The following is a 22,543-nucleotide window of genomic DNA, read 5'->3' as shown; positions in this document are numbered from 1 at the left end:
TCTACACAGGAGTGGATGGGAGGAGGAGGCATCAAATACATTCAGACGCAGAAGGCAGCAGGCTCGGCTGAAGGCTGTATTTGAGAACTGGTTCAAACAGGCTGCAGTGTCACCTGGTATCTCCTACCCAGCCAAGCTGTTGGGCCCAGATGCTCCCAAGGCAGAGAAGTCTTGCGGGTTGCAGTAGGGTTAGCACTTGTAGTCACCTGCCAGAGTTTGAGGCGGACACTGGCACAGTTTCTTATCCCAGTGGCCTTGCAGGCAGAGGTGGGGGTAAGAGATGGGACACTCAAGCTGGAAAAGCTATCTGTGGGGAGAGGGGCAGCCTGGGCAATGCACCCGTAGCTGCAAGACATCTCCAACTGATGCAGCCTGTCAACCTGTGTCTGCTACACGGTTCAGATGTGTCTGTCAGACGTGTGGTGTCTGGGACTAGCTGTGGGGGCAGTGGGAAGTGGGAGACAAGCTCACACCTTCATGCTCAGTGACGGAGACTGCCAGGTCTAGCAAGAGCTTTGCTCTAGCGATGAGTACAGGTGAACGGCTCTTCCAGCTGCTCCTCAGCCACGTGGCGTTTTAGGAATGCACAGTAAAAAAATGCCGCAGCTTTGCCAGACCTTGATCTCTGCGTGAGACAGTCCAGGCCGCCAAGCAGCCCACAGCAGAAATCCCTGCTGGCAGAAGTACCCTCAAACTCGGTTGCAGCCTGCGTAAAGCCAGGGAACGTGTCGTTCCTGGTTGGCCCAGGCCCCACATGGGCAGAAGTTACAAGAGAAATGTAGCCACGCAGCTGATGTCCAGTCAGCCTGCCCATCCTCAGAGACGTACAGGATATTCTCAGCCAGTAATTTCATACTGCGTTGGTGCTCTTGGGTAACAAGGGCTGGCTGTTACACAAGCCTCATGCACAGCCGTGGAGTCCACAGCCTGGAAAAGATTCATCTTATCATAGAATCATAGAACAGTTTGGGTTGGAAGGGACCTTTAAAGGTCATCTGGTCTTCCCAGCCCCCTCTGCACCCTGGCCAGAGATGATCAGCGATCCCAATACGGCAGAGGGACGGCTGCTCTTACAGGGTAACCCGCGGGCACCCCAAAGTACTGAAGCATGTAAAAACACATGGCCACCTCTCCATGTCTCAGGGGTCCCCCTCCCCACCTGCAGGCACTACAGAAGGGCAAGGCAAGGGTTCCTGGCAGCAGCTGGGCAGTGATGGAGAGGAGGTGAGCACAGAGCAGTGCTGCCCTTCGCTTCCCAGCCCTTGAAACACGTGTGAGCTCTCTTTCCAAGGGCAGCAACGGCAGTAGCCAAAAGCCCGAAGTTTGCTTCCAGAAGGAATCAGATGTTGAGCTGAGCAAATTGTGATGCTGTGCGGGGTTGGTGGAAGGAGGGAGGGAGAGAGAGCCAAGCTGGAGCAGGGGGGAGGCATGCAGGAAAGCCTGGGAGGCAGGATGGAAAAGACGGTAATTACATAAGAGCACTTGGCGAGCATCTGGCTGGAGTCAGCTGGGCCCTGCCAGCCCTCCCTCCCTGCGCTGCTAACCAGGAGCAGCTGAGGATACGGATAACTCGGCGCGGGACCCCTCGGAGGGGAGCGGAGGTAAGAGGTCCTTCTCTTCCCCTCCCGGCTTGCGATGCTCTTGGAGAGCAGGGGCAGAGGGATGGGGAAAGGGAAAGCGGCTGCGGTGGAGGAGAAGCAGCCAGGAAGGGGAAGAGAAGGGGGCATTTCTCTGCCTCTTGGTGTGGAGGACACCTTTGCTCCGAAGGTTTCGGTGAGGGAGGAGCTGTGAAGGGCGAGCGTGTGGGTGTTTGTGGGTGGATGCGAGCATGTGTGTGTGTGTAGCAGGGCAGGGGGTCCACATGTGCAACAGGGGAGCTGAGCTGTGCACAGGGGAGAAAACCTCGAAGCCGTTTCCTTCCTTCTGTACCTGTGGTGGAAAGGCTTAATAGGATGGAGGCAGTCACTAGGGGAGAGCCAGGCTTTATCCCCCTGCTTTGTCCATGCTGGGGGAGTTGCAGGGGAAGGGAGGAAACATAGAAGGAGGAAGAGGCAGCCGCTTTTGAGCAGGGATTGTTGCAGTCCAATCTGGCCAGAGCTCCCCTGGGCTGCCTCCAAGGCAGGGGGAAGACTGTTGAGCACACAAGGTGCCTTCAGGCTTGGGTTACACTTAAAAGCGTGGCTGGCACAGGGTTATTGCATAGCATTCTCAAACCTTGCGTCTTTCAGTATTCAGCCTTACAAGCCAAACCCTCCTGCAAATGTGGCTACCCTGGCAAAATGTCGCTGGTACAGCCAGTTCCCTTCAGGGAGCTGGGCAATATTACCCTGGTGAGAGCGTCTTTACTGGCATAAACTGCTGCCCAACTGGGCAATGCCACCAGTGCAAGTCTTTATCTGCTGGCTCCTTGAGGGTCGCTACACAGCTCAGATGAGACATTAAATACAAGGTCCTGCTCACTGCCCACTGCGAGCTGCTCTTGCAGTCAGGTGAGACAAAGGCAAAGGCCCCAGCTGATGAGGTCCTCCACAAAGAACATTTGCTCTGAGCATCTTGAGAGTGCAGATGGGAAGGTGGGATGGAAAGGAGGGCAACGGCCTTCCCTGCTCCTTGTTCCCTTTGGAAAGGTAGAGGAGGACAGACGCAGGGCAGAGAGCTGCAAAAGAGGGTGATGTCAAGCTTGGAAATAAGCCAGGCAGGAAAACCTGAGGGAGTGAGCCACTGCAACAGCTTTGATGGGACAGAGAGGAACTTTGCCTTCAGTGTCAGTCTCTGAGTTTTAATGCACCCCGGAATATTTATTGGCTTTCAGCAACGGTGCTGTCAGCTGCCAAAACCCCCACCAGCAGCAGGCAGGAGTAGACAACACAACTGATCACAAAAACCCGCCTCTGTCAGCTGGCAAGGCTCCGTTAGCAAGAAGTGTTGCCCTAACCCTTCCCCCTCTCATTTTCCAAAAGGGGAAACTGAGGCACGGGCAGGCATGGGAGACTTGCAGTGGGTCTCATTGCATGTCAGTGCTGGAGCCTGGCTAGGAACTCACGAGCACAGCAGCGAATTTCTTGGTCCTCTTCCCACCCCGGCTGGGAGGCATGTTCGCTCCATGTTCATTGAGCTGTAGGCTGACAGGCAGCCTGAGAATATCTCCAGGCCTCCCAGCCCCCCTTCCTCCCTTCCCCCCACGGCCTGCAGCACATATTTTCCCAGAGTTTTCCGCTTGCTTCTCCAGTGGTGCTGGGGTCCTGCCAAACGCCAGCCACTCTCTGGGAAGCGGGGCCTCCCATTCCCAAACTGAATAATTGGGAGAAGGAAAACAAACAAACAAAAAAAGTCCAAGCACACGTAGTCATGCACAAAACCCTTTCCCCCTCAGAACCCTTGGAGCCTTCTCCAGCTTCTCTCGGAAACTGCAGGAGGCACCGTGCTGACTTGGCACTTCTGGCCCCTGCAGAAGAGAAGAGAGCCATTGCCCATCCTTCCTTCTGCCTCCCAAAGATACATATGTGCACCCTCACCGGGTATAAGATCCCAAATCCAGTTTTGCTGCAGGGTAAGAACACCCAAACCCTCTTCTCAACCTATTCTGCAGTGTAAGAAAAGTCTGTCCCCTCCAACCCCCCACATTTCCCCCCTAAAATGCCCCCATTCCCAGGTTCTGGTGCAGCCACGTAGTGCTCACTCCGACAGCAGCAGCACGTCAGCTCGGCGCCAGGCTGGGAGCAAAGATCACGGCCAGAGATTGCTCCAGATCCTCAGCTTTGCTGGCAGGCAACCCCCCGCAGCGGGGCTGTGCTTCAGGCCAGCCATAGCCCTCCGGTGGGAAGTGCTCAGCCCAGGACCTGACCGGGTGATGACACGCGCCGGAGTTCAAGGCTTGGGTCTCTGCCCAGGGAGAGGGGATGACCAGAGCGGGAAAAAGCTGATGCCTCTCCCAGTTGGCAGCTGAGCCTGATAGAAATATCATGCCTGGGGCAAGACACTGCAGTGGCGTGCGGAAGAAACAATGCAAGCGAGAATGAAAAAGGGAGTTTGGGGGCTATGAGTGGGACAGGCACAGCTGGGGAGAGGGCACGGCCAGCCAAGAGAAGGGCTAACGCGTGGCACGAGGGGCTAATGCAGGGGAGTGAGGGCAGAGTCCTGCACCATCCCGTCTGCAGGAAAGCCTGTCTCTTGCACCAATGCACACCACCTTGCCCATCCTGAGATGCTCAGGGTGGGATGCTGCCCTGCTGCCTGCCCACCCTTTGTGCAGAGTGCCATCTGTGCTGCCTGCATTTTGCTGACCAGGGTTACGCTGTTTGCAAGTGAAAAGACGTAGAAAAAAAAAAAAACATATGTAAGGAAGAGGAACTACCTAGGAAAGAGTTAAAAGGCGCCGATGAAACCCAAGCAATGGAGAGCTCGCAAAGCCAGGGAGGGAAAGGGAGGGAGAGGAGAGGGGAGGGAGCAGGTCCAAGCCCAGCCTGTGCACCCAGCCAGCCCTTAGCAGTCCCTGTGCCAAGAGCCAGCATTCTTAAAGCCATGGGCCCGGGGGCCGGCCGTGCAAGCAGAGGGGACCCCTCGGGCAGCGGCTGGAAAGAACGGAGGGAGCCCTCAGCCTCCCGGGTGAGCTGCCACGCTGCCATGGGGTGCAGGCAGAGGGGAGGGGGGCAGAGCCTGGGCGAGGGGCTTTCTCAGCTTGTTTGTGCTTCTGTCTTCCGTAAGCATACTTCTCCGGAGGCTGCCTGCTCCGAGCTTTGCTGCCTTCACCCTCTGCAGTGGAGCAGCTCCCCTCTGGTCTGTCTGCGAAGGCTTGGCGCTGCTCACTGCTCTCGGAGGAGCCGGCCATCCCTTTGGGAAGGTGCTGGGCTTTGGCTGAGAAGACAACTGAGCATGGGTGGGAGGAGGCTGAGGCACAGAGAGGGATGGGATTTGGTGGAGGGAAGGAGTTCCCAGCCCACAGGAGAAGGGGCCTTTCTGCAGAGAGGTGTGGGTCAGACTCCAGCTGGGACAGGGAGGTTGCTGGGTTAACTCCTGTAAAGAGCTGATGCCTTGAGACGAGAGGACTGGGGAAGTTTTTCACAGCCTTCCCCACAGACTGAGCAGCCTACCAGAGCGTGCTTTTGCTAAAGGGGCAGTGTGGTTTGCAACGTCTCCTCGCTCTGTCGCAGCCTGGGGACTGAACCTTCTAGCGACTCCAGAGTGGTTTGCCTAGTGAGGGTGAAGCCCTCTTCCAGGGTTAGCACCTAGTCTCTATTGGTATGGGCAAAAGGGCGTGGGACATCCTCTTGGGCCATGCGGTTGTTACTCAGATTGCAGCCTTGAACCTCCAGGGACTTCGAGCATGTAAACTCCCTCCACAGGACAGTGCCACTTCTTTCCAGCCCTGGCTCCAGCCACAGATGTTTTGTGCTGATCTCTGCTTCATCTGCCGTGTCCTCCCCTTCTATTATCTCACTACGATGCTTCCTCGTATCTTCCCAGGTCACCATGGACATAATTTACCTGTGCACACCCCTGGCCTGGCTTCTTCTGCCTCTTCTTGTGCTTGGGGCACCCACTGATGAGCCCAACCTCACAGAACCAGCCCCTGGTGCTTGCAAGCGCTGTTGTGACCCACTGGACTCCTCCACAGATGCCCCACCGGTCCCTCCCAGCCACCACCACTTGCCCTACCCAGTGCCGGAGGTCCGTCCCTATATCAACATCACCATATTGAAGGGTAAGCGCCTATCTTGGCCCCAGGATGCCAAGGCCTGCTCGGGGACCAGTGCCACTGCAGTGGAGGTGACAGCTGGGTTGCTGGCATGCTGGCTGTGCTAACAGACTGCCAGATTCCATACTGAAGGGTATGGGCCCACACACACTGTGCCCAGGGTCTAGATGTTTTGTGCTATGATCAAGAGTAGACTGGCAAGAGGGTAGTCAGTGCAGATATGTGCTGTGAGCTCTGTGTCTCAGGATGCTGCTTGCTACCAGCTCTTCTTCCCTGCTAGCCACAGGAGCAGCAGTGGTAGCCTCTTGACAAGCTGGGAGGACACCTTCCTTGCCTCAGACTTCCAGAGCTGTGCAACACCTGAGCGAAGGAGCAGTCTTTAACCCAGCTGCAAAATAAGGAGGTTTGGAGGGTAGGCATTGGCACCTGGGAAACCTTCTCCTGCTCCATGGGTCACATGAATTTTGGAGCGGGAGGAGAACAAGGCGAGGCAGCAGCTATTTGCAAGAACCTCCAGGCTAACTGGCAGTGACCTTCAGCTTGTTCCACCCTTCTGTGGTTGGCTTGGCTAGCAGGAAAAGGCTCCCTATTTTAGATCAGCTCCTCCCTTTAGGGCTCCCCTTTTAGCCTTTGCTGCGGGCAAAAGCCTGTTCCCAGCTGGACCCTGCTCTGCTCACTTATTGTTGCTCTGTGGTTCCTCTGGACTATCTGGGCAGATGTTCCCCCTTCCCTGCCCAGCGTGGAAATAGCTGCAGTCCATCAAAGCTCAGAATTGTGTCTGAGGCAGATAGAGGCCTGGACTAGATTGGGGGTTGCAGGAGGAACTGCAGTACCACACAGGGGATGGAGAGGAGGAAAAGAACAAGACACAAACTTGGGATGCTGTCTCTTGTGCTGGAGGCTGTTCTGACCCCCATCTCTTCTTCCTATACTCGGTACATTCTGGTGCTGCTCTCCCTCTGTTTTGATGCCTGCCCAAGTGTGTGACAGGCTACGCACAAACTGCAATATTGATTATACAGAATGCCCAAAGGATACCGGTATTATCAAAGTACCAGCCCTCCAACTTGCAGTGCACCATCCATCAAGTCCAGCTTGGATCTTTTCCCTCTGATCCACCTCATTATCCCTCTCTAGTCATATTCTCCCACAGCTATTAGCATTTCTTCTCCAGCCTACAGCAGAAGCGGTGTTCACGCAATGTGGATAACTGGGTCATGGGAGAGGTGTGCAGGAGGTCAGGGACTGTGGTGGAGGTGAAGGAGTGTGAGGGAGGAGGAAGAGGTCAAGAGCTCCAGTGGTACTTTGCACTGCTGGACTCCATCTCAGGCTGAAGTCTCCTAGGGATAGGTCCTAGTGCCTTCAGCAAGGCTATGTCAGGTCGTGAGCAGGAAGTTCACAAGAGAAGAGATGCCAGTCACACACAGAGCTCTGCTAGCCCCTTTCCCATGAAGCACAATGATATTGTGACCCTCAGGAGCATTTCTTCTTCCGGTATTGCCCCATCCTTGAAGAACCCTCTGTTTCCTGATTGGGCTTTCTCACCACTACTTCCATGTCTCTCTCTGGTATCACACAGGAGTTATGTCCTTTGCTTCCCCTTATAGGAGAGAAGGGAGACCGGGGAGAGCCTGGGATGCCAGGGAAGTGGGGCAAAGAAGGACCACGAGGTGAGCGGGGTGCCCAAGGCCAGAAAGGCAGTAAAGGACAGATGGGCATGGCGGGAGACCCCTGCAAGCATCAGTACGCTGCATTCTCTGTCGGTCGCAAGAAAGCGCTGCACAGCAGCGAGGGATTCCAGGTCTTGATCTTTGACACTGTCTTCGTCAACCTCTACAGCCACTTTGACATGTTCAATGGCAAATTCTACTGCTATGTCGGTGGACTTTACTATTTTAGCCTCAACGTCCACACCTGGAACTTCAAGGAGACCTACATGCACATCATGCACAATGAAGAAGAGGCAGTCATCTTGTATGCCCAACCCAGCGACCGCAGCATCATGCAGAGCCAGAGCCTCATGCTGGAGCTTCAGGAAAATGATGAGATCTGGGTGAGGCTCTACAAGCGGGAGCGGGAGAATGCCATTTACAGTGATGATGTTGATGTGTACATCACCTTCAACGGGTACCTGGTCAAGCCCAGCCTTGAGTAACTGCCTCTCCTCCTTGGGGTCTCTTTGGCCTTTTCCTTCTTACTCTGTCTCTCTCTTTTCTGCCCGCAATCACTGCAAATGACTTGGAAATGGGCCTGTGAAGTCTCAGGCACTGAGTGTGAAACTTGCCGCACTGGCTTCCACCTCACGCTCTCTTGTAGCCAGGCCTGTATCTGTCCACTTACAGCATGGCACTACCATCTCTCGCCTCCTCACCTCATGACCCCAGCTTGGGTTACTGGCTTCTTCTAAATCTGCCAGCGAACTGTGTCTGGCATTTAGGGTCCTAAAGCAAGAAGGCTAAAATCCTGCTTCTGGAGATGTGTCCTGCCTTGGGACTTCATACACAAGGCACTCCCATAGAAAGGGCTAGAAAGTCCCCGTGGCCCAGGTACATCTTGGCTCCTCTCTGTCCCAACTAGAGGCCAGTTTTGCAGCCTGCAATATGGCCTTAATGTCATCTCTCACACCTGTAGTCTGGAGAGCGGCCTGGGGTCTGTTGGGCTCCTGTAGCACAACGAAGCTGTTGGAGCAGCAAGAGATGACACTGTCTTTCAAAAAAGGGGTCTGTTGGCCTTCCGAAGTATGTCATTGCCTTTCCTTAGACACTCTTCTGGGTCACAGAGTCCAGATTGGCTGTAAAATCTAGGCCTGGTGGGATTGTCCTCCTTGGTGCTAGCTCTAGTTCTTCAAAGAGATGAAGGGCCAGACACTCAGCCAGATCCTTCAGAGGCATCTGCTTTTGAATCAGTAGAGCCCACCACTCTACTCCCACTACGGATCATAAGTACAGAATGAGACAGAGTGACAACCCCCCCAAACCTCCCCTGGGGCGCTACTCGGTCTCGGTTCCCCAGCTGTGGGAAGCTAGTCTGGACAGTGAACCTTTGACAGAGGTGCACCCGTGCACTTCCATTGGTATCAGAGGTCATCCCTAACACTTGCTGATGTGAGGGGAGAGTCAGGGCCAGGCCCTGGCTCCTGCATGCCGTTACATTGGTCCTCCTGAAGGTGGTTCTCCCACGCTGGAATTGAGGGACTACTGTTTCAGGACCTGAGCTGGAGGCTGCAAGGGCAATTGCAGTTAAATCTGTTCCAAACCCAGTCAGGCTGGCACCTCTTTGCCTCTGTGATGGAAAAGATGTGGAGGTGAGACAGTGGTTTGAAAAGAGGTGAGACTACAGCACCTCAACCCAGGGTTAAAAGCTTTCCTGCCTCATGCTGCATGCGCTTTTCTGGCAATATCTCATCAAAGCAACTGAGAAAAGCTCGTGGCTAAAACAAATCCTCACTCTTCTTGTCAGGCTGGAGATGTTGCAGTGCGAAAGGAATGCCAGCGGTAGGATTTTCTAGTAGCATTTGTACATTTTGCTCTCGCTCACATCCCTCTGGGATTACTGCGGTCCTGGGGGGAGCAGATGATGCTGACTCAGCACTTTGGGAAACCTACTTCCACATGTTGTGATGCTCCCGCAAACAGCAGTGCCTTGAGTTTTCTCTTTTTGAGTCTCAGGACAGGACAAGCAGGAGAAACTGTATTTCTCCTCTGCCCATCACTGACAGTGAAATCTTCTGACTTGTCTAGCTTCTACAGTCTCACAATTAGCCATGGTCTCTGCCTCTAGCACCTGGGACTACCAGAGCTCTCCCAGAGGAGATGTGCATCATTATACAGGACTAGGTCTGGTACACTCAGCCTGGGATGGCAACGGCACAGGGACCCAGGGTAAATATGAAAAATGAACTTGAGAGAATTGCAGGACATTTTCTCTCTTGCCCTGTTTACTTACCCTCCCTGCTTTGCTAAGGAAGCTGTGCAGACTGGAATGAGTTTCAGGCACTTTCTGCCCTGGATCCTCCCCACCACTGCCACTGAGGCAACGGGTACAAAAAGAAGGTTTCACTGAGGCAAAGCCGGGTCTTCCCCAGGGAAACATGTGATGATGGGATTATGTGAACTAAAGGATACTTGAGTTTCTTCCTCTCCCTTAGCAGGTCAAGCATGTGGAATTTCTCAGAGACAGGATTTCGGGCACTAGAGAAGAAGCAGCATGATGGAGGTGATGCTCAGAACCGAATCCCTTTCTCTCTTCCTCCAACAGGCTGCAAGCCCAGATACTGTCTGTTTTCAGTGTATAGTGCCCCTGTGTCTCCCTGAAGAGAAGCAAGCCTAACACTGAATATCTCCAGAAACAAGCTTCCTTCTACTTCCTTTTCTATTCCGTGTTTGAATGTCAGTGATGATAGGTCTCACGTGCTACCCGTGAGGAGCCATGTGGTGCCTGATGCACGTGAGAGAGGAGGGAGGGGGACCAATGGGTATGTTTAACAGGCTTCTTGGTGCTAAACAAGATGGCAATCCCTTGGTGCTAAATCAGATTTCAGGAGTATTGGGTGCTTTCTGGAAGGTGTAGTAGGCTGAGTTGTAATGTACTGTGGAATTAATGGTGCTTTATGTTACAAAAACAAACTCCAAGAACTTTTGTGTATATATATATTTTTTTTTTTCAGTGGTATTAAACTTTTTTTCCCTGGTTGTTTTGCACTTACATCTGCTTTTCCCTCCCATCCTGTTCCTTCTAGCTCTGGTTATCGCTGAATAGTGCAATAGAAAAGACACTGACCTGGGCAATCCTTGGCAACCTTCTGTCTGTTTCCTTTGTGGAGAACCATAACTTTAAAGCTATTTACTACTTTGACACTTCTAATTATGACAAACCTCTCCTCTCTGCTGGGAAAGATTTTAGCAAATTCAAGGAAGGATTCTTTGGAAATTACAAAAAAAACCCCACCGGACAACACAATGGGTTGTAAGATTAGGCTTCAAGTACTTAACTAATTCTATTGAGGAAGGCTGGGCTAATGCTGGACTTCTCGTAAGAGGGATCAGACTCTTTATCTTGTGAAATTTTCAGCACATCCTTCTGTCAGGTACTTAGTAAGCATGTGTGTTTTCTCTTTTCCCTGCGGTGTTTCTCTTTTCTCTGCCAAGAGGTAAAAGCCAGGAAGTACAGACATAAGAGGGACTTTAAACTGTTGACTAGACACTTGTGCTTGCTAACAACGTGGGGGGGGCAGTTCCAGAGTTAAGGTGAACATACATTTTTGGAAGACCTGTGCGTGATGGAAAAAGCTCGAGGTTCAGGTCAGAAGTGGAAAGACAAGTGGCAATTGCCCATAAAGTTGGGGAAAGCAGAGAGATGTGAGGGGGGGAATGGAGATTTGGAGGCTTGACTGAAGATCCAGGAGTATTAGAGTCCTCAGGACAAGGAGATGCCTATTGAGGTCTCAGCTTAGTTCAGGTTGAAGAGGTAAGCGGGGTTTTTTTTAGCATCTTTGGGGTTTGGACTGAGGGGACTCCTGCTGAAGTGGAGGAATGGACCAGAAAATGAGAGGAGATGCCCATATAGGAACTTCTGTCTTCAGTTTAGTTAATCTTCACATAGCTCTTTCTGTGGTTTGACATGTACCAGATGCTTTGTTTGGCAAGCGTTGGAAAACATAATCATACACATCCTCACAGGCTTCTTTGGTCCTGTGTCAGGCCCAGAGCTAGGGCTACATAAATCCTAGTAAATGCGATACTTTGTCAGATTGTGAGCCCAGCCTTCTTCAGGCTTTTTATTTACTTCTGAGGAAGCAGAGAGAAACGTGTCCTCAGGAAGTGCAGGGGTTACGCTTCTGCATGTTCCTGGCCCCTTGAGGTGAGATGCTGGTAGATTGGAGGTGCCTTTGTCACACTTACAAAAGGTGAGGAGTGAGGGAGGAGGGAGGAGCAGAAATGTGTAGCCAGATCTTGTAGAAATGTTTTCTTTGATTCAATCCTTCAGCCTACCCACCTGGACATGAAAGTGCTACCTGGAGAGTCTCGTCAGCCAAATCACTTGTGGCTAAGATGCAAGCGTGACAAATGGAGTCTGTAGCCGGTGCCATCCATCACGCTGTGGATGCCTGTCTGGGGACTTGCCGTAGGTGAGACTCCGCTCAGGCAAGGTGGAGCCTGCAATGCTGTTCAAGGAACGAGGATTTGACTGGGTCAGACCAGCCCTGCTGCCCTGCCAGTGGGTGCAGCCATGCCCTGATGGCCACAAGACCTCCAGTCACCTCATTCACCCCAGGGCTGGGTCCTTTTCCATGAAATGGGGCTGCCCTGTGGTATGTGAGCCTGGGTTTGGTGACACCCAGCACTTCTCTCCTGGGCAAAGGAAGAAGCATGCCCTGGAGTGGGCAGCTACGGCACTACCCTTGAGGCCATGCCTCTCTTTTCCCCTGAAGACAGGTCCAAGCTCTGCTGCAAAGGGCTCTGCAGCCATGTCTCAAGCTTGTTCAAGTGACGTGCCAAGGTGCTGGCCCTTTAAACTGGTAGGTTTGTGGTATTGCAGGAATGAAAGAGGAGGAGTGGGAGACAAGGTAAAGGGTACGATATGGCTCTGTGTCTGAGGAAAGAAGCATGTGTCGGGGCCAGCTCAGGAGAAGCTGAAAGCCCTGAGATAGCTCCTTACCCTGTGATACCTGGGAGAAAGGGGAAGAGAGAAGCAGGGCAAGAAAAGGGGTATAAAAAGAGACCTTTTACCCTGCTGTGGGCACTCAGATGGACACAGGTGGACGTGCCTGCACCCTAAGCACCAGGGAGGGCAGGGGTGCAACATGGCAGGACCTGGCTCTGCATCCCCCCTGATCCTTTGTCAACAGCAGATGCCAGCAGAGCCCTCACCTCCCTCCATTCTGTGCATTGCAGCTGGGTGCCATCAGTGGGCTGAACCTGCCCCAGATCCTCTATTTCCCACCTTCCCTCTCCTGCTGCCGGCTGGGAGCTGCCATTGGGCCCAAAGAGCTGGATGCATACCCTGCCTGTGGCTGCGTGGGTGATGGGGCACAGCTACGTTGTGGACGGCCATCGACCCACCGCCCAGCGTGGCATAGCCCTCCTCTGACCACAGTGGGAAAATGGGGATTTGCTGATCCACGCTGGGCTTCAGAGGCCAGCTCAGTGTCGCGCTCTGCTATGACACCCACACATATACGCACACACACTTACCAGCCCCGTATGGACATCTCTCACCTTCCTGCCAACGGAAACTGTTGCCCTTTGCAAGCCTGACTCGCTCTGAAGATGCTATCAGGAGGTGGGTAGAGAGGGGCTGAGGCTCCAGGCCTCTTCAGTACAAACGCAGCTCCCTGACCTCCCCCCTTCTCCCACAGACCCTCTGTGATCTCTCTCCCCACAGTTATACTACGGTGAGTGCCAGGGCAGAAAGTTTAAATCAAAGGCTACTGACAGTTTCTCAGCCCACAGACCAGTTCCATCGCTTCAGTTTGTATCACTGAACTCACAAACAACCAGGGAATTATTGCAAAAATCTCACACGTTTCCCAGTCTCTGTTTGCAATGACTAAAATGGGAGGGAGCAGGATGGAGGGCTCTTGGGTTGGAGAAGCTAAGGAGTATGGGGCTCCCCATCCACCTGGGAAGACTGGGAATCCAGCCCCGGGTGAGTGGGAAGCGGGGGCCTGGGTTGTTTCTTGATTCCTTTTAATCTGCTTGCATCCATGCCTTTGAGAAGCGAGGCTGACCTGCATCAACCTCAAAGCTGCTGAGGTGCCTCTACTGCCAGGGAGCCCAGGCAACACAGACTGCAATGCACCCCTGAGGTGGGAGATGTGTCCAAGCCTCGCTGGTTGCTACTGAAGACAGTTGGAATGCTTCCAAATAACCAGGGGAAAGAAATGCTCAGAGAGAGGAAGGAGGACAACAGGTCCCCTGTTTAGCTGACACCCATCCTGCAGCATCATTTTCAGTGTTCTGGTCCCCTGCTCTGAGGTCCTGACTGCTCTCCAGGTGTACAACATAACAATGTCCTAGTGCAAGACTTGGGCAAACATCTTTCATGGGGTGCCCGAGGCTTGCTGCATTTTCCTGCTTGCCCCACATGTGCTTTTCTGGGCTCATGGCATTCTCCCCTTTACCCCTACAACACACTTTTTTTTCCCACCATGTGTCCTCAATTCTTCCCCTGAAGTAATGGAATGGAGCAGAGCACTAGCAAGGACTTCCCAGGCAACCGAGCCCTGTCCTCTGCAGCCATGGGCAGCAATTCAGCAGATCTTTTGGGCCAAGGGCCCACAGAATTACCGTTACCACAGTCCAAAACACCTCCCAAGCCCTCACTTCGCCTGACTTCCACTTCTCTCCATGTGGTGTGCTGGTGGCATTGCTTGACTCTTTAGAAGACTTATGCAGGCTTTTACAATTGTACCACGTTTCAAGCCTGGTCCTGCAAGGCTTTGAAATGTTTTTTGTTTTTGTTTTTGTTTTTAAATTCCATTTGTTCATGAGATGTCAGAGCACTCCCCTGACCCTAGGACAGGCTTACTTCTTCTCCCCTATCGCCATCCCTGCCAGCCGTGGAGGCAGAAGGGCTATGCCCTCATTGCAATGGCTAGACCAGGCAGGGACAGTGGTGCCCGTGACTCTCTTGTCCTGCAGGGTGGCAACCTGAGCTCTGGGGAAACAGGGAGAGGATCACTGTATTGCCTTGTCTTTGCCACAAGGCTTTTTTTTTTTCCACTCCCCCTCCCCTTTAAACTCCTGTGCCAGCCCTCCTCACCATCACAAAGCACTGTGCAGAGAAGTCTCCGAGCACAACGTGCAGGGGAAGCGGTGGGAGGGTCAGGTGAGGACTGAGAAGGGCGAGAGGAAAAGGTCAGTGACGCAAGCCCAGAGCGATGGCTCTCAGCTGAGCTGCTCGGCTGTTTGTCCGCGGTGCGCTATTTCTACTTGGCAACAATTCACACATCTGGGGACCACAACTCCTTCCACCGCCCACGCTCTTCCTCCCCCCTCACGGGGGCTGAGGCAGGGGATGGGGGAAGGAGGGAGAGATACAGCACCAGACTGCCAGCATAATTTCCAAGACCGAAGGGAATAAAAAAACCCGAGCAGTCCTTTTCAACAGCCACCTGCCCTCCGGGCACCGAGCATCTCTGGTGAAGGAACCTGCTGCCTGCAAAGGAGGTGGGGAGAATGTGAAGAAAGGGGTGATCCTTCCTCTTGGGGTGCAGGGAAGGTCAGCACTGGGGAACCGCACTGACCCCCTCGTCCTTCAAACATAGAAGCAACAGTGCAAGTTTCTCCTTAGAATTAAGCTCTCACCTGGGCAGACCATGGCTAAGCGAAGGGACCCTGGTGCCTGTGGACACACGCTGTCCTTGGCCTGTTTCCAGGGTAAGCATCCGAGCGGAGCCAAGCGCTTGACCCTCTCCATGTTGCCCCACTTGGCTGCAGCTGCGAGTGCGTGCGTGTGCGTACGTGTTGGTGCATGGGAATGTGTGCACAGGTGCAGGCAGAGGGCATTCCCCCCAGACCTTCTCCACAGCCTGCTCCCGACTCCGGGGCACGGCACCCTGCCTAAAATAGCCCTCCTAGCCCCGTCCTGGATGCGAGGGCTGCCGTTGCTCTTTTGAGCTGCAGGGAGAGAGAAGATGAAGTTGTCAACTGCTTCAATGCTCTGTGCCCTTTCCTGCTTCTTAAGCGGGAGGTGCTGGAGCGACAGGGAACGGTGATACTCAGACAGGCATTCCCCTCCTGTCCATGCACGCTGCTCTCAAGAACACAAAGGAGGAAAGTGACACTTTGGTCCTGTCTTTCTCTCAAGGAACCAAGTCCCATTTCTCCTGAGACCTCCACATCCTGTTTCCCAAATACAGGGACAGTCACTGGGGCATATGTGGTGACATGGGGCTTGGGCTTTGTGTTTATAGCAACAAACGTGAAATGTCTCACGTACAAAGGGCTCTGTGTTGCATCTCTCAAGGAGAACCTTCACGCTCCTCAGAGGCCACAGTGAGGAAAAGAGTCTTTTACACATCACTTGTTTGTTCTCCAAGTGGTGGTCTTGCAATGTTCATCAGGATCTGGTTAGTAGTCTCCAGTAACAACCAGCCTTTCCTGCTCCAGCCACCCCATCCAGAAAATCAGCTCTTGAATTCCGGGCAACCATACCCGTAAACCTCATCAAGCTGCAGAGCCACTCTGCTGCAGGCTGTTCACTTCAGAGGAGGGATCCTGAGGAGGAAAAGTCTGCCAAGGAGCAAGCCCAGAACTGAAACCCTGGCAGAGGTGGGCTCTCAAGTGGGTTGAAGAGCCCTTTGGGCTGACCTGTTTTGCAAGGCGGCAGATCACTTGGGGAAGCGAAGCGCTCTCAAGTCCTTGGGTAAGGTCATGGACCTGGACTTCACTCTTCCCTTTCATTCCTTCCATCTAGGCACACTGGTTGTGGCCATTGCCTTTCTCACCATATCTTCTGCCTCCCAAGGTGGGCAAGAAAGAGTAAAGTGCTCATGAGCAGTGACATTGGAGGGGCAAATGTGGCAGGGCTGAACGCGGGGGAAAATGGGTCTCCTGACTGAGCCCAGAGGAGAGACAGGAGTTCAATTCCTGAGCACTGAGCTGTGGGGAGACAGGTAGCTGCATCCAAATGAGTCATTTATGTTCAGGCATTTTAATCACATGAAAGATAATAATTGCCATAGTCACAAACCAGTAACTCCCAGAAAGGCTTAAGGGGGGGCAGGGGGCTGGACTTTGAATAAGCATGACATCACCAAGCGTATTTTAAAACAAAATCAATAATCTAATTAACTCCCTTCCTAGAAACTGCTCCGGGACAGGGATGAAGAAAACAGAGAAGGAGCAAGGAGAGGTCTGAGCAGAGTGGGGGTGGTTGTTGTAATGTTTTTTTCCTCTAGAGAAGGAAGGGAAATGTGATTAAATTGGGAGCAAGCCTCGCTAATCAAAACACCTGAGGGTTTATTCCCAACAATCTCCTTGCAGTATCATATCTTGCCTTCAAACAATTTTGAATGTACAATGAATCTCTGAATCCTTCTCAATTTATTAGGTCTGGAAGCCATCATTTTTTCATATTAGGCTTGTCAAGAATTTGCACACAAGCCCCTCCAACTTTAAGTAGAGAGAGGTGTAACACATTGGCAGGCTGCAAAACAGAGCAGGGCTTTATCTTTCCAAGACCGCCCAGGTAACAAGGTAATAATTTCCCTGAAGAACGAGAGCAGTCACTGGTGCTGAATAGAAAATCAGTCAGCGTTCAGCTTATTATCTTGCTCGGGCACAGTTTTGGTGTAAGGCTGGTCTCTGAATCCAGTGCTGCCCTCCTGTATGCAGATCATATAACTCGCACAGGCACTCCCTCTTCAATACAAGTCTGTGAGCAAGCTCAGTAGGCACTCTGGCCATGCATCTTCAGCATTCAACACCAGGGGAACCCTCAGGGACTTGCATAGGCACATTTTAATACTAGAAGTCAGTAATGTCCCTACAGACCTGGGCAGTGGACATCTGTGTGTGACGCAGGATCTGGTGCCAGGTCTGCAAATCTCAGTTCTTGAAGAAAATGGGAAGTTGTCCTTCATGCCCCTTTCTCTGCTGTGGAAATTGAGACTCAGAGAGGATGTGAGCACTGTACAAATACGTCAAAAGTCCCATGGGTACGCCACCTTCCTTCCAGTTCACACTGGTGAGTTTTCCATCACAGGTGTGCCGGGCTAAGACCATCTGCATACGCAGATGCCATGATGCAGCTGACAGAGATCACTTGCCACACTGCTTTGACTCAAATGCCTGCTGTGCCTCACACACTATGTCTACGGTCTCAGACAAGGGCACAGATCCTGCCTTTCCTTCATGTTGCTGAGCCAAAGAGTACTGAGGAACACAGAGTGCTAAGCCCAGGGTGAAAGGCTAGGTCTTCAATGAGTGCCTCTAGGGAGGGACTTCTGGTCTGAGCAGCCCCTGTGGCACCACAGGCACCCATCGTGGAGGCAGGCATCCACATCTGGGAGCTTTCTTAAGCCTGGAGTCTGCTGCATGGGCTCCAGCCCTTCAGACCAAAGTCCTGATGCTGCCTAGTTCTGCCCAAATATAATGAGGAGCCGGGGCTCACGTCCTGAGTGGGGGCATCTCATGATTGTCCCGTGCTCATGCTCATGAGTTCATAGCTATGTGTTCACAGCCAGCCAGGCTAAGAGTGAAACTGCTTGAAAGTAGCATGCTCCCCTCCCACCTTGTTTCCCCACTTTTCTGGGCCTGTGACCATCACTGGCAGGGAGTGAAAGTGAACACCTCCTCCATCCCCTCCCACCTGTGGCCCCAGACTTGCCGCGAGTGAGAGTGCCTGCAAATACCTCAGCTTTCTACCACTTTTATCTGTGTTCCACCATAGCCTGCAGGGCTAGAGAATCCCTACTTTTGAACATTTTGTGTATCTGTGTATATTTGATATCTTCTGCTTTTATCAGGCTGACCTATCAGGACACTCTGTGGAACAGAACTTGGCAGGGAAGAAACACAGGAATATCATCTGCTGTGTAGGTGGGCTTCATGCTTGCTGCCCAGCACGGTTACTGCATCGCAGTACGTGATCCTAGAACTTACACTCCATTGCTTGAATGCCTCTCCACATAAACACAGTGATGGAGATTAACCTCAGGGCAGTGTTTAACCTATAGCAGCAATATCCCTTGGGATGATGGAGCAGGAGGAAAAAAACCAGCTTGACTCTTTAATGTCAGCCCAAGGTTGCCATTTTGATACAAAGCAAAGCCTCTTTTAGACTGGTAATGTGAACAAATTCAATAAAGATAGCACTGATACACTAAACAGCGGTTCCCCGCGGGGCCTTTTTAACAGACTTTTTTCGGAGTAGAACCACAATTTAAGGGGAAAATAATGGCAGATGTAGAACAACATCGTAGTTTTGAGAAGTGCACATATATGAACGGCAGGAAATTCAATTTAAAGGTTATACTTAAAACAACATTATTTGGAAAGTACCAAAAATAACCTGCAGAGTGTCTAGAGATCTTCATAGTGTATCCTGTCAGGAAGCGAACTTTGGTGGCCATCAGGGCATCTCTTCCCTCATCCTCTCACCTTCTGCTGTCTCCGCACCCTTCCCACGGCTCCACTCCAGAGAGCCATGGGGACAGGACACCGAGATGGATCCACTGAGCCTTGCACTGAGCTCACCCCTGGTGAGCTGGGTGGTTTGTAGACCTCAGACGAGGCCTCCCAGTTAGCCTGGGACTCCAGTCCTAGCTGAGAGCCAGCAAAGGGAAGGGATGTGCCTAGCCTAATGGCAGCTAATGAGCTGAGGAATCGCGAGATAATTAGACAGCACGCGATACTTTTGCCCTTCACACTTCACCCTCTGTTCTCCTCTTCACCTCTGCCATTCTGCAGAGGCTCTCAGTGGACATGCAACTGAAAATAAGAAGTTTCAGCAGCACTGCTCTTCTCTAATGAAAACAGAGCGGCTGGGGGGGGGAGAGGGGGAAGATGAGCCTGTGTGTAAGCAGCTGTCCCAGCCTTGAGGATTTTCAAAATTTACAATGCTTCTGAAGCTCTGATCTGGCCCAAACAACACCTTTAACCAGACCTTCAACACCATATTTTTACCTGCTGCTTCAACACTGAGCAACAACGCTGACTAGTGAGTTCGCCTGTCTCGGTCACCATTATGGGGACAGGAAGGTAATCACAAGAACACCTCGCATGTGTCACTGACAATGTGGTTTTGTTTGGCTTCTCATGTTAGAAATGGCACCATTCCTAACAATGTTGGTGTGAAGGAGATAAAAAGTGCCAAATTCTCAGTAGCACAACATCCTGGGCAATCAAGTCTGAAAACTCTGCTGACAGCAAGTGTGTTTGTCTGTATCAGATCGAGTCTGAACACAGTCATGGTGTCATGCCTGTGTAGGAAACACTTTCTTACTTATGCCACGCAGTTGTTGTTTTAGTACATTTTAAACTGTGTTTCCAATGGAAATTAAACGTGCTGAGGCAGTCCATGTCTCCATGCGTTGGTGTTTGGCGGTCTGTTAGCTGATCCGTTGTACCATTCTGCCTCCCTCCAGAAGTCTGGAAAAGTCAATCAATTCCAGTCTCACTTGACAAAGAGGTATATCCCTTACTACTGTTACAAAAGTTTGTCTGGGTAGAGGAGAGCTGGCTCTCTGTTAGGACTCTCATTGGGAAAGCCTTCAGTGTGACACCAGTCCTTACCAGAAAGCAAAATATCTGCACGAGAATCTGTCGTAGAGACCCAGATCTAAGAAAAACTGTCTTCAGTGAACTGGCTGACTGGATAAATCCTTGTTTTCAACTGTAGCAGCCACTCGTCTTCTCTAGGGACTACCTACGTGTTATGTTCTCCTCTTCCACTATTTCAGGTACCACAGTACAGAATCATCCTCATCTGATTCTTACACATTAACCACTAAGATGGATGGGGGAAAGGGAATCAGTGGGGGCATTTTTCCTTGATAAGCTGAACAATAAATGGGTGCTTTGTGCTCTTCCCAAAGTGATCTCTGGTTTGAAGGAAGGTGCAGATTTCTGAGTCTGAAGGACAAATGGGAAAAATGATGGTTAACATGAATACTGCATTGCAGCTGGTGATACCAAGAAGTTACAGAGCACTTCATTGCTTCAGCTGAGGACATCTGCACCAAAGTAAGCTGCATTCATTTCAAGAGTTCCAGGGAAAGGCAGACTGTGCCCTGATGATGCATGCCATTACAGCTCCACCCTGGTGGGAGCCTCCATGGTGCAACTGCCACAGCAGGTGATTACCAGAGCAGGAGAGCACGCAGCCCATCCTCTCCCCTGCTCCTCTTCAACAGAGGCTGGTCAGATTCCCCAGCTGCCCTCACAAAGGGTAGCTGTAACAGGAGTCTTCAGATGACTAGCAAGAGCATCCAAATGACACCTCTCAGACTCCTGGTCCATGTCGCAAGCAGTGAGGAAAGATAAGGCTGTGGGGAGACCTGATTGCAGCCTTTCAGTACTTAAAGGGGGCTTACAAGAAAGATGGGGACAAACTCTACAGCAGGGCCTGTTGCAGTAGGACAAAGGGTAGTGGTTTTAAACTGAAAGAGTGTAGATTCAGATTCGATAGAAGGAAGAAATTTTTTACAATGAGGGTGGTGAAACACTGGAACAGGTTGGACAGAGACGTGGCAGATAGCCCGTCCCTGGACACTGAGCAACCTGATCTAGTTAAAGATGTCCCTGCTCATTCCGGGGGGGGGGGGTGTTGGACTAGATGACCTCTAAAGCTCCCTTCCAATCCCAACTACTCTATGATTCTATGATTCTCTCAGAAATGGCCATGAGATCCACTGTTGCAACCCCCTTCAAAATGGCTCTGCCCATGCCTTCAAATCACTGTTTGTTCCAAAACACATCAGACTTCTGAAGTCTGGTATCTTCTGAGATCCAGTCTCTGTGCTGGACTGCCTGTGACTAAAAACCCATCCTCCTCCCACACCCTTTTTCCACTACCTGAAACCAAGATCCCTTTGTTGTTAAGGGAGGAGGCCCCATCCTCCAGGTTTATACAGTCCTCAAAAAGGAACTCTCTGGAGACTTGAGATTAGCCTCTGGCTGCTTTTGGTCACCAAAAATTGCTTGCTGGACCTGATCTTGGTCCTTGAGCTGCTCTAGGAAGAAAGATGAGGAACACAGTGTGTGGTGACCACTGTGTGTATAAAAGGAGATTCTCATCATCTGGCCCCACACCAGTGGCCATCTTCATGCAGCCCAGACCAGACAGGAAACGTGACGTGCTGCACTTCAGAAAATTATATTTGTGTGTGGAAAAAGAGAGGTGTGCAGGGCAACGCATGCATGTGCATGCCTATGTGTGAACGGGGCAACGATTGGGCTGTGGATTTGAGTTTGTGCGTCTCTCTTGGCTTGGGAGGTACGAGCCATGCGTGCTGGGGAAGATGTCTGGATTTAGGATTTCCTAAAACTAAACATGCCCTGAAGGGCCTGTGAGGGGTTTTCTGTCTGCAAAGGTGAGGTCACGTGAAGCTTTGGAAGAAGGCGAACATATTTTCTGCATCCCTTTCTGGCCTGTTGAACGGGCAAGCCACACCAAACAGGCACTGCAGCTCCTGCAGGGCGGTGTTGCCTGCCTGGACTAGCTGTGACACTCGGGTCAGAGGAGGTGATTCTTCCTTCTGTGGAGCGAGTGGGGTGCTCAGCTTGGTAGGGAGACCGTGAGATGGGTGTTCCTGTGGTGTCACACCATCTGCAAGTGTGAGGGTTGTGCCTTCAGCTTGCTCACACTCAGCACTGCCCTCGTTCCACTCCCACCCTGACCCAGGATGGATCCTCTGAAACTGGGGCACTGGTAGGGAGGCTGGTTTCATTCTGATGTTGCTTAGGTCAATGACTCGAGTTATTTTTCACAAAGTGGTCCATGATATTTGTACTTTGGATTGACTCCTATCCCTGGTTTCAAATTGACCTGTGCACATGTGCAGACCCTGAGAGGGGTATGAGTGGTCTGTCTGGGTGTCTGAAAGAGGAAGCTATGGGTCTCTTGCCGCTGTCCCAAGAGGACAGGTCCTTCTGTCTCTCTCTTTTGCTTCCCAGCAATAGTTACAAACTGGTCCCAGTATATCTGAGCACTATAAGCTAACACCTGATCCCTCCACCCTTGTTTCTGCACCTATTGCTTTACCAGCAGGAAGTAGGACGTGGTTTGGGGCTTTTTATTCTCGGCCTCGCTAGCCTTTTCGATACTTCGGGGCCTCGTCTCAGTCTGACAAGGCAAGCAAGCAGCAGCTTCCTGTGCAAAGGTGAGAGGGAGAAGACAGAG

General features: G+C 52.0%; 1 protein-coding gene across 4 annotated transcripts; it reads left to right on the top strand.

Moving 5' to 3' along the window:
• Positions 1–1,528: 1,528 nt before the first annotated feature.
• On the top strand, positions 1,529–13,189 carry C1QTNF6 (C1q and TNF related 6). Of its 4 annotated transcripts, none has more exons than XM_075429087.1 (4): positions 4,509–4,605; positions 5,464–5,701; positions 7,303–7,748; positions 11,681–13,189. In XM_075429087.1, exons 1-4 carry the CDS (start codon positions 4,522–4,524, stop codon positions 11,771–11,773), a joined length of 861 nt encoding a protein of 286 aa, XP_075285202.1. In that variant the 5' UTR covers positions 4,509–4,521; the 3' UTR covers positions 11,774–13,189. The 4 variants fall into 4 exon arrangements, with proteins under 4 accessions (XP_075285204.1, XP_075285202.1, XP_075285203.1 ...); XM_075429088.1 differs by lacking the exon at positions 11,681–13,189 and adding an exon at positions 9,953–10,464; XM_075429089.1 differs by lacking the exons at positions 4,509–4,605; positions 11,681–13,189 and adding an exon at positions 1,529–1,601 and having other exon boundaries at positions 7,303–10,464.
• Positions 13,190–22,543: the final 9,354 nt, after the last annotated feature.

This window comes from Opisthocomus hoazin, chromosome 8, assembly GCF_030867145.1.
Source record: "Opisthocomus hoazin isolate bOpiHoa1 chromosome 8, bOpiHoa1.hap1, whole genome shotgun sequence".
Taxonomy (NCBI): Eukaryota; Metazoa; Chordata; class Aves; order Opisthocomiformes; family Opisthocomidae; genus Opisthocomus; species Opisthocomus hoazin.
This window is presented reverse-complemented; position numbering and strand designations above follow the sequence as displayed.

Bases quoted from the DNA above. Each gene is read 5' to 3' on its own strand.
- C1QTNF6 (XM_009937773.2), top strand. From the start codon at position 4,522: ATGGGCCCGGGGGCCGGCCGTGCAAGCAGAGGGGACCCCTCGGGCAGC. The intron at 4,606-5,463 runs GTGAGCTGCCAC...GTATCTTCCCAG, and splicing joins GGGAGCCCTCAGCCTCCCGG to GTCACCATGGACATAATTTA. The intron at 5,702-7,302 runs GTAAGCGCCTAT...TTCCCCTTATAG, and splicing joins CAACATCACCATATTGAAGG to GAGAGAAGGGAGACCGGGGA.